This window comes from Coturnix japonica, chromosome 3 (genome assembly GCF_054131305.1).
Source record: "Coturnix japonica strain WE chromosome 3, WE-NBRP24, whole genome shotgun sequence".
Lineage (NCBI taxonomy): Eukaryota > Metazoa > Chordata > Aves > Galliformes > Phasianidae > Coturnix > Coturnix japonica.
In genome coordinates this window covers 55815867-55827412 of record NC_140665.1, presented here as the reverse complement: position 1 = coordinate 55827412, position 11546 = coordinate 55815867, and the positions used below count along the sequence as shown (strand labels likewise).

Sequence of the window (11546 nt, the reverse complement as noted above, 5' to 3'; positions counted from 1 at the left end):
TCTCTCTTAACATTCAATGTGCTATCATTAGTGCTTTGGTGTTAGCAAAAGGAGTGCACAGTAAAACTTCTGATCTTGGAGCAAATCTTCTTCCCTGAGGCATCCATAAAGAATTTGGATTAGTAGTCACATTATATTGAAAGGCTGTCTGATCTTCCACCTCCATATGATATACTCTCTGAAGGAAACTGAGTACTGCCTCAGCACTCTCCTTATTCTTAAGGAGCAGACAAGCTAATTATGTCTTACGTGAAGAAGTTCATGAGGATACTTTACATAGATCTTGTTGCTTGAGGAGCAACAGAGGTGGAGTACAGGGTCATCTCAGCATTATCTTTACCCAGCTGAAGCTTGGCTAACATTTGCTAGCAGTTACCTACGCAGGTCGTGACCATTCCCAAACTGGGAATTCTGCAGCTGTAGTTCTGGCTTAAGTTGCAAGAGACCCTAAGTGGTGTTAACTGTAAGAGGACTTTTCCCATTTTAAGATCTTTTTGCACTGGCTTTGAGACTGCAAGGTAATAACTGTTTAGGCTTAGTGTGTAGCTACATCAGTGCTGTAGGAGAGGTCAGGAAGGGGAACAGTTAAGGATGCAGAGAGTAATAGAATTTACTTGTGATGATTTATTTTAAATTTTTTCACATTCTTTTGGAAAACATAAAACATTAAATTTAATCATGACAACAAATCCAGAAAATTTAGAAAATATTAAAGTTGTTTTAAATGTTTTCAATTCAAGAGAAGGGAAACAAGAGAAATTAAAACTGTTTACATGCAATATATCAACTTTGGTCAGTGGGAGAAACTTGGTTTATGCAAAACTATGGAAAGTGTTTGCAGGCAATGTTATTCTGACATCAGCTATATTTTCTTCTCCTTCCCCCTTCAGAACTTTTTCCTTTCTATGACCTTTCATTTCCATATTACTTGCTCAAAATTCCTGACTTTTAGCTAGTTCCAAGTCCCTCACATTCTTTTTTCTTCTTCTCTGTCCTTTAGCCTTTTAGTTGTGCATGCTCCATTCTCATTTTATCTCCCATGTGCCTTCTTTCTATCTCATCACATACTCCTTCCCTGTGTATATGATTACATGGCTAGTCCACTTCCTCTAACCTCTTTGTATTTCCATCTTAAAAGATGAAATAAATGTTAAATGTGAGATACAGCTTTCAGATAAATATTTATACTGCATAATGGGTTTCTCACTGTGTTAGATATCTTTATATTATCCCAGTATATACTGGCAGAGAAAGTAAGTGTGAATTTAAAAAAAAAAAAAAAGTAAAAGAAACTTCAGTTTCCAGAACTGCTTTCTGGAAACCAGCTCTTGAGTCTTAAAATGTTGTTTTTCTGAAAATTTGAAACTTTATTTAATGAAACATAGGCAGGACACCAAACTTGCTTTATTTTTATACAATCATATTTCAGAGAAAATAGTTAATGTACAGTGACTTTCTTACACATAGTTCAGAATTCATTTTACAAGAAAAATGAAGTGAATAATCAAGGATGAAGATTTGATAAAGTATTGTTAGTCTCAAGAACTTCTTTCAATAACTTTTCTGGCATCTTGCTAACATATTGGTTGTATCAACAAGGAAAATGCCTATCTCACTGCTGAAAACAGAAAAATGATGTGATAAGGCAAAAAAAATGACCGCCAAGCTTTGGTATAAGTGTAAATTGGGCACTGTTGTTGGACTATAGACATCAGAGCCTTGATCCTTTGAAGGTAACGAATATAGTCACATTGAGTCACAGAGAGCCAGGTCTCCTTCCATGCTAACTTCAAATTCAGACTTTTGTAAACTGTCTTAATTAAATATGTTAAGTTCCTTAGCTTGAGTGCAGAAAATACTTTAGTTTGTCCTACCTTTTAAATCAAGAGTAATCTGGTAGGCTTTAATCTGCCTATTGTCAGACCTATAAATTCAGGGTCTTCATTGCTAACCCTATAAAATGGGAAAAGGATCCTAAGCAATGCTTGTGATACCCTTGCTGAAAGAAAGTAGGATCTTTTACTCAAACTTCTGCTGCCACAACAAATGAAGCAAGGCTGTTAGAAAATGTTTTAGTTCAACAAGTAATTTGTTCCTTAGCGTGATCACTACTGTTGATTTTTTGTTGTTTCAAAATTAATTTTGATAAAGCACTGTAAAATATTACAATGAATAATCCAAGAGCAGCCAAATAAGAAATTATTAATATTTTGTCAGTCTATTACTTTTCTGGCTTCAGTGGTTCTAATAATTTGTAGTGTAAATTTAGTGACAAAAACACCTGATAGTCATTATACAGATGAACACAGAGCCTTCTGTTTTACATTGCAGAATAATTCCATATTCCATATCTCGGAATGTCTGCTATAGTTTATATGTTTTAATGTCCAGTGTATATGTTTGTAAATATTTTTTGAACATTTGTATAGGTTTTGCCTTGGAAAGCTTTCAGAGAGAGGTCTCTATCTAAAAATATGCAATTATGTATTTTATACATATACTTGGCTTGAACAGTGAACATCTCTTACCTTTTTAAGTCAGAAGGTTCATTTACCCTTTTTGACTCCTCAAGGCAGTTTCTCCTGAAGATGTCTGGCCATGGCTTGAGTGGGAAACACATACGACATTTGTGTCCCCACAACAGTGTCATACTGCAACATTCCCAAGTGCTGGTTGCAAAAGGGGTATCTTGAATTACACTTTCTCTCTTATTCTAGTTGTCTCTGCTAAGTGGCTTCTCAAGGCTTTTCACTTGGATGACATTTCTTTCACTTGTGCATTTACAGTTACATTTAGTTGTTAATCATAGGTCCCATTGATCCCTGGTGTTAACTGAGTAGATAAGGGTAATAATACTACTTAGAGATCATGAATCATCTCCCTTCATAGGAAAGGCTGTACCTAAGTGAGAGAGCAATGATCATCTTTGGTTTGAAAGGGCTGGCACCAGCTTCCTGAAAAGGCGGAGAGAAGTCCAGCTAAAGCTAGTTTTGAATCACACTGGCAAACCAAGGAATTCGTAAAATTGTCACATGAATAAACCGCATAACCTGTTCCCAAGCTTTCATCAGCAGCAAATGCATTGAGGCAATTCCAAGAATTTTTAGTGTCAGAGACTAAACAAACACATTCAATAAGAGTAGGAGATGGGAAAAACAGTGAATTATTTGTGGAGAGTTGCTAAGTAAATTAGCTGAAAGAATTCTTGTAAGACTCTTTGGACTGCTTCCCTCCCAGAGAGTTATGTAGGATAAATACAACAAATACTGTTCTTGCATGTTTGTTTATCTGTGAAACTTCTCCACACAAAAAATAATGATATCCTTTCACTGACATCATTCCAGTAATAATATCTTTCTGACTGTGTCAGAGGGGTAATAACAAGCTTTCTGCTACTTCACTGAGTACCATATCTTTGACATTCTACATAAAAATAAAAAGACTCCTTTAAAAAAAAAAAAAAAAAAGTACAAATTCCACTATAAATGTCAGCATCAATAAATTAAACTGTTGTGGATTTCAGATAAATGCAGAATTTGACCCACTGTACCAAGAAGTAATCTGAGTTCTAAAAGACTTTCCCAGGTACCTCCTTAGTTTTCTTAATGTTTTTGTAATTATACAATCCATTTGTTTTAATAATGATTTCATTGCTATTCTACACATGACAAGAGTACATTAGGAGACAAAAAAAAAAAAGAGCAGGGTGACAAAGTTTATGAGAACTCTTCTCTTGAGTTTAATTGCATGTTATTTATGATTCAGCAAATTAGCCTTGAGAGGTCACTGTTGTTCATGCAGGATGAAAGCATTCATGCTAAGACACTGCATAGAAAAATAGTTTAGTTATGTAGTTACTACTCTGCTTACTACTCTGGGCAGTCCTATGTTGACATGCAAAGGTCTTCTCCTATGATGGAATAGAAAGTTGTGTGAAATTGTTCAAAATGAAAATGTAAACTTTCTTATTTCAACACATTACTTTAATTACCTAACATAACATAGATTTAGTACAATAAAATTATATGTATTCATTAAAGTACTCTGATTAGACTGCTTCTTGTCATAATGTTTTATCCCTAAAGTGAAATACATTGAGATGTTGATCTTTTTATTAAGCTGATATCTTTTAAAGTTAAAGATCTAGCAAGTTGTACAGGAAGTTAACTGACGGTCTATTTACTGCACTTCATTTACTTCATTGAGCTTTTAATATCACCAGATAAAATAAAAAGATCAAAGAAATTTCCTGCCTAAGAGGGAAAGTGAACTGCATATTAATGTTTTCATGCTACCAATGAGAATTTTTGTATCCCAACCAATAGAATAAGTGTACTGCAGAGGCATGAATCTTTGAAATTACACTTGCAGAAAAGCTGCGGTCATCAGCTATAGCTTCTTTTAGAACAAATTCCTTTTTCCAGGACTGTGAGTTGTTAGAATGCCCCTTTTACTCTGACTGTTCCCATCTGAACTCATGATAAAAGCAGGCTTTCAGAGCTCTTGTAAACAGTTCTCTTTTTACTTACTCACTTAAAAAACAAGTAGTAGAGCTTGCCTTACTTCAAATATGAAATTCACTGATTTGTTCTGTTCACATGTTGAATTACATTCTGCCAGTACCGTGAAATCATATTTTATCAGTTTGGAATGACAGCTCTCTCAAACTCACATATCATATCATGTAAGCTAGATTTGATAGCTTTGAGACTGAGTAGTATCTAACTCTGTGAGAATTTCTGGTGAAGTTGGTAGAATCTCTAGCAGTAGCTTTTTTTAGGGTCTGCTAATCACATATTTAAAAAAAAAGTTGGATTATTTTATCATTATTTTAATGCTCACCATCTCAGATTATTTTCTTCCTCTCAACATTTTAAATGTGGGTCATTGTGTACATTTAAGCTATGAAGATTATTTTTCAGTTTTGTTAGAGCCACATACTTTTACAAATTAAAGACCTGATCCTGCAAACATTTAAGCATGTGTTTAATTTAACTTAGTGATGCAATCTCTTATATGCTGATTAACAGGACAAAGGAGTATATAAGATTAGGCCCCTACTTGGCTTTCAGGAAATCTTTTTACCCCTCTCCAAATACTTTGAGTAACCCTTTTATCGAGCAAATGATGCCTGCAAGGCTGCAAAGGAAACCCAAAATAAAAACAGAGATATCTGCATATTTTTCAAAGAAAGATAGTTTTTTCCATTTAAGCTTTAAATGGAAGAGAGAAGGAAGAAGAAAAGTCATGGCAGCACCTGTTACACTGCCTGTTAAACCCATCAGCAGGGCAAAATGTGGTATGAACATGGCCATCAGCAGAGTTAATAGGAGAAATAAGCTTCTTACACACAAAGCAAACAGTGAAGAACTGTAATTGGAATAGTTGCCTCTAGAAATACAAGCATAAACAATTTCTGTGGCTGCAAAAAAGGGCAAAGGGTAAGAAAGAAGAGCCTTGGTTAACAGACACAAATTCACTAGAGTTTGAAGAAATGATGGCAGGTTGTCAGTAACAACTTCCCTCGTCTCTTCACCCCAAGTTAAGAATGCAGACAGGGCAAAGGTTGTTTTCAAGACACAAGCAAAAAAGTGAGTCCAATTCAGCATACACCTAAATTCCCCTGGGTTTTTCATGTTACCTTCAAGCGTAGGAAGAAATATTTGTGAAGTGTAACTGAAAATTATGACCCCCATGGAGACCAAGAAGTCTTCAAATTCCAGGGAGAGTCTGAATTTTGCCCAGGACCACTGATGTATTTGTGTGAGACAGTAAGTCATCACTACAAAGATGATAATGAAATGGACCAAGGAACAAAGCTGGCTGAGTCTGGAGACAATTTTTAGAGTTTTGATAAATACACAAGGCAGCAATGTAAGAAATGCAATTACAGACCAAGTTTTCTCAGTCACTGGTACATATGAAAAACTGTGTGACAGCAAATTCCCACTAACAACCAGATACAAAATACATGTCATGATCAGTTCCATCACTTGGGTCACATTGACAACTATGCCACCTAGTCTGGGAGACAGCTTTTTGCAGCAGGCATTTGCAATATCTTCATATGTATCCCTCGCTCTTATGAGCTGCCCATCTTCATTTTCTTCATACAGGCAAGCAATTAGAATTTTGCCTGTATAACAGCATAATGCTGCAGCCAAGACGATAAGAAACAGGCCACTGTATCCACTGTGGAGAAGAGCATACGGCAATCCTAGGACAAAAATTCCCTGAAGAGGAAAAAGAGAAATGAGACAGCAGAAAATCCCTGAGGCAAAATGTTTACTAGAAACCATGCTCCCAAACTTGCCCTTCACTGAACACTGCTTTCACCAAACTGCATGGTGGAAGTACTGCTACATTCAGCTAAGTAACAATCATGAGAAGTATGTTTACTTATGACAAATGAAATTATCAGCAAAAAAACCAAACTCTGCTCATATTGACACATATGTAATGATAAGCTAGGAAAAGGAGAATGTGGATGAATGATATGGTCAGGTTCTTAGTTAATATTTAAGGCTGATGTGATTCAAAGCACATTTAAACTAACTTTCATTTAAACTAAAAATAGCATTGTAGATAGATCCAGTAATGACAATTCTCTTCTGTCTAACAATTGTTAACACTCCTCTGGAAAGGAAAGGGTATTAAAGTATCAGCAGTGTTGGCTTTGGCTTTCTTTGTGGCTTCTGAACTCCTCACACAACCTTTACAGTGGTTAAGTCCATCACTAGAGCAGTTTTGCTCACAAGCTGAGATTCTAGATTGTGCAAACTTATTTAGATGCTTAAAATGCATGTGAAAAATATAGACATACTTTAAACAGTTTCAGAAAGGGACAAAATTATATATATATATATATATATCATTCAAAATTCATAAAACAGTATAGGAAAAAAATACAGTTAACAGATTTACAGACATTTTTACTTCTGTATTTATTATAGCATTTTTGAAGTGATGAAGCAGAAACAATCATGATCATGTTTCCTATTTCAGTCAGACTAGACTTGTATCAATTCCATCTTAACTCTGTTTCTGAAGAAACCAGAACTACACTCTACACTGCTAAACCTGTGAATTCTCAAGAGAAAGAGGTCTTTTACTTCACATGAGCCATCAAGATGTCCACCTGATGATTCACAACTAGTAGGATTTTCCTGAAATTCTAGATTTCATTTTGGTATTACCCTGTGGAATTAATTGCTACCCACATTTTTAAATATAATCCTTGCTGCTACATACTCACCACTAATCATTTTCTGAGCATTACTCATTGCCAGCTTTTAGTCTAAAGTGCTAGTCATGGCTCTTTTCAGAGTAAAGGGTAATTCCTCCAGAGAGCACCTCATTTCACCCAATATATATTGGCTGAAGTTTGCTGGAACAAGTCCTATTCCTTAGACATAGCTCTAATCAGAGAGGAGCTCTGTTCCCTACAGTTACTACTGGGCACTAATGTTTACAGGCTCAGAGACTTACATTTTATTCACTATGAAACACGGAAGACACTCCCACTCTTCTTGAAGGGAGCAACAGGTTTTTTCTCTCTCACTTCCTAATCAGGTAGTGCTGCTTATCATTTTCAGGACACAAGGAGGAAGAGGCGAGTTTGACAGTCTAAATCTCAATTTATGAATTTCAGACATAATCCTTGGCATGAGATCACGTAAGGACATTTCAGGCATACTTTTGTCTTTCATGTATGTTTTCTCAACTCACTCGGATATCACAGTCCTTGTGAAGGCAGTGTAGGAGGCCAGCTCTGTTTCAGTTCATTAAGAAAGTTAGTGTCCACCTCATCTTCACAGGCTTTATCGATGTGCGGAATCAGACTCTATAACCAGAGACAGGTTATAAAGCAGGTACGTATTTATTCAGCGCTGGGCACATGGGGGATCATTCCTCCAATCATGCGTACCAACAGACAGGAGCATTACAAAATTATAGAGCAAGCGTATACATATTCATCAAATTTCCAAGAAATCATTAACATATTCATTGTTTTTCCGGGAACTCATTTACATGCTGTCCCTCCTACTGACGCATGTGCAGTCTGTAGTGGGGATCTCGCTCCAGTGGTCCTTGGGATGAAGTCAGAAGTTTTCCCCAGGTTACTTTGACCCAGCTCCTCTACTCAATCAGTCAAAGCCAGTTTCTTTGGCTACCTTTCCCTAATGTATATCCAGCTGTATTGCCTTAACTATAGACCCAGCTGTGTTATCCCAGCTGTATTGTAACTATAGAAATATCAACATGTTCCACTGGTCCTTTTCTTCTGACATTCCCCAAAACCTAGGATACTTAATCTTCATGAAAGGTCCCTATTAACCTGATTCCTACTTTCATTATACCTTACTCCCCATTTCTCTGTGGTACAAGTGGTCCCAGGCCTGATCAATATGGAGGGGCAATTTTTCAAACACTGAATTATCATCAGTGTATATAAGGTATTATTGTTTTCTTCCAGCCATGAGATAGAAGTCCTGTTCATGCTCAATACTGGCCTGAATCATCAAGAGAAGAAATATAGAGGCCCTCAAATCAAAACATTATTTTTTCTCTAAGCCAATGAAGTTGTCCATTGTCTGAGTGAGAAGCATCGCCAGTCTCACCAGACTTCACTCTAGATACAGATATCTTAAACATATAGCTGAATGAGAGCTAGGAGGATCATATTAATTACATGCCTTAGTGCCTCTTGATTAAAAGGTCAATGTCTTTGTATACTGCAACAGAGGTACTTTGTTTATCATTTGTATAACAATACAGGTATTCACTTTCAGTACATAACTATTTTGGTTGTTTTTAAGTCTTCATTTTACAGCAATGTTTTTTTTTGGTTTTTTTTTTTTTTTTTTTTTTGTATAAATCACAGGTGCTATTTCATTTAGGAACTGGGACATTCAACTGCCTAGTTGATGGTACTTCAGTCACCCCAAACTCCCCACTCGATTACAGTAATGGCTTGGCTTCATTCTAACACAGGCCTTGTGACCCAATTAGTTTGCAGTTAGTGTTTCTTACTTATATGAACCTCACTGAAGTATTAAAAAGTGCATCATTTCCATTATTTTATAATCTATTTTCTTAAAAAGTCTGGATATCTGACTGTATCTGGACTGCAGATAGCACATGCATGTAACGTTTACTGTCTTGCCATTTTTAATCACAGATTTCACTGACTGGGAAGATAAGTAATTGCCTTAAGTACAAAATGTGTTCTCTTTCCTATGAAAACAATCCTTAGAGAACATTTACATAATAGGTTGAATTTAAAAGCATCATAAATAAACCAAATCTGTGAAAAAGTCAGGAAGATAAAAGCCACAATCATCTTTCATATTAACATAAGAACAATGATGTTTTCTCAGTTTCTTGCAATTTGTAGCAGACTTATCTCATTTGCTCCATACTCACAGAATCATTATTTTGCCACTTTAACCTGCATTTGGAAGTTCAAACAGTCTCTGCTGACCTGAAAGGTGACTGTGTAATTAAACTGCAGGTAAGTGTCAGAGCAGGCTTTACCACACAGTGGCTTTTTTCCCCCATGCTGAATTTAGGCCATTAGTGTTTATATGACTAGCCTCAACCTAAAGCAAAGCACAAGTCTTTCAGAGATGCTGTCACATTTGACAGCCATTTGCAGTCCTCCCCACAGGTGTCTGCATTTCCCAGCTTAATTGTTAGTTTAATCAGAGTATAACGTAATTCTAATCTCTAATATCTCCTTGCTGTTTGTTTATATCATTTTTATTTGGTACTTAACACACAGCATAGGATGAAAAAGGTTGTTTTTTGTTGTTGTGTTGTTCTAAACAGAATGTTTCTACACAAAGTGCAAATTTTCCTTTTAGCTGATATTTTCAGCAACTCTGTTACTGGAGTTTGCTGGTGAAATCTGTGCAATGGATTTACTGTTTCTGTGTCTTTCAGATTTCAGTCAATAGTGGAAATCAAACATTGCAGACATAACTAGTAGTGTTTTGGATACAGAGCATTTTTAGTAGGGAGAAAGAACTCTGAACATATCAGTGTGCTGTTTGGTATGATATGAAACGTCACTCTTCCTAGCCGGCCTGTAGTGGCATTTCCATTAAGAAAGAAAAGTAAAAGGGAAAAAGGAAAAGGAAGAGGAAGAAAGAGAAAGAGAAAGAGAAAGAGAAAGAGAAAGAGAAAGAGAAAGAGAAAGAGAAAGAGAAAGAGAAAGAGAAAGAGAAAGAGAAAGAGAAAGAGAAAGAGAAAGAAAGAAAGAGAAAAAGAGAAAGAGAAAGAGAGGGGGAAAGAAAGGGAGGAAGGAAGGGAGAGAGGAAGAAAGAAGAAGGAAAGTAAGAAAGAAAAAACTAAGGAGAGAAAGGAAGTTTATTGTATTGGCACACTGTCAGATTACTATGGAATAGCAAGAAAAAGTTAATGATGGCCAAGAGAGATGAAAGACTTTTTCAGTCTTCCAAGCTGTCTTTGGATTCAATCCTCTGTTCCTACCTTTCCAAAAGCAGCACTTTCTGTTAGAACCATTTCCTGTACATCATCAAGTTTAAATAGTTTAATTTCAATTTAAAAGATACCTTTAATAAGTGCTTAGTTTACTGTGATAAAACAGCATAGGCACTGTGCTGTGTTCTCTGGTTTAAAGTATTTCAGCAACCTTATACCACTGCTTGATCTGTCTGTGGAAAATTCCTCCTCCACAGAAAAACTCTTTCAGGGTACACTGCTGTTGAACGTGGCTTTCGTATGCTTCTTAAGAGGACAGAATGCGGACAGACAGACTATATCAGCATCATTACACTGCTTCTCTGCCACTGGAATAGGGACACACGTAATTTCTAAGCCACTGGTCAACCCATGGTTGGACCTGTCAGAGTGTTCTTATCCAGTCTTTTTGTGCCCAAATTATGGAACAGGTAGCTTTAGCTGTCTTTTAATTAAAAATGAGCAGCCAAAGGAACCATTTCTTAAGTTGCCTCTCAGATCTTATACTGTTTTGTCCATGAAGTGTGCCTGCCTAAGTGGTTTTATTTTCAATTATTCTGTGAGGCCAAATAAGCTAAAAAATTCTTTTTTAAGGTGATTTGTTTATAAGACAGAATTGCACAGAGAAAAAGCACTCACATACTTGAGTAGAGTGGAGAAGGAGTTTTTGAACCAATTCAATCTCACATCTTAGCCTGAGTAGTTATTTGCAAATGGGGGACCCCACTCTTGCTCAGCAGGCTGACCCTTCGGCCATGACCCCAATAGGTCATTGTCTCTCAAGATAGTTTTAATACTTCTTTATTTTCACCCCAGATAGAGGATGAAAGTGCAGTGGATATTAGTGTGTTTTGACAATGAGTGAACACATGTGCGTGGGTGAAGTTTCTCATCAACCCCTGGAGCAGACTTAGCCATAGGCATCTGGGCCTACAAAGAAGAGTGGACTCATGGATGAACTGGTGATCAGCCTTTAAAGAAACAGGAAAAATATGCAGGAAAAGACATGCAGGGTGAGGTCAGCTAGAAGCTATCAGCATGATGAGAATTTTCCCTAGAGG

General features: G+C 36.4%; 1 protein-coding gene across 1 annotated transcript in view; it reads right to left on the bottom strand.

Annotated features, from left to right (window-relative positions):
* Positions 1-5081: 5081 nt before the first annotated feature.
* Positions 5082-11546, bottom strand: part of LOC107311710 (vesicular inhibitory amino acid transporter-like) — a 32537-nt gene continuing 26072 nt past the window's right edge. Inside the window, exon 4 of the mRNA XM_085542515.1 lies at positions 5082-6233. Coding sequence (XP_085398641.1) covers positions 5082-6233 — 1152 coding nt within the window. The remainder of the gene's footprint in view (positions 6234-11546) is intronic.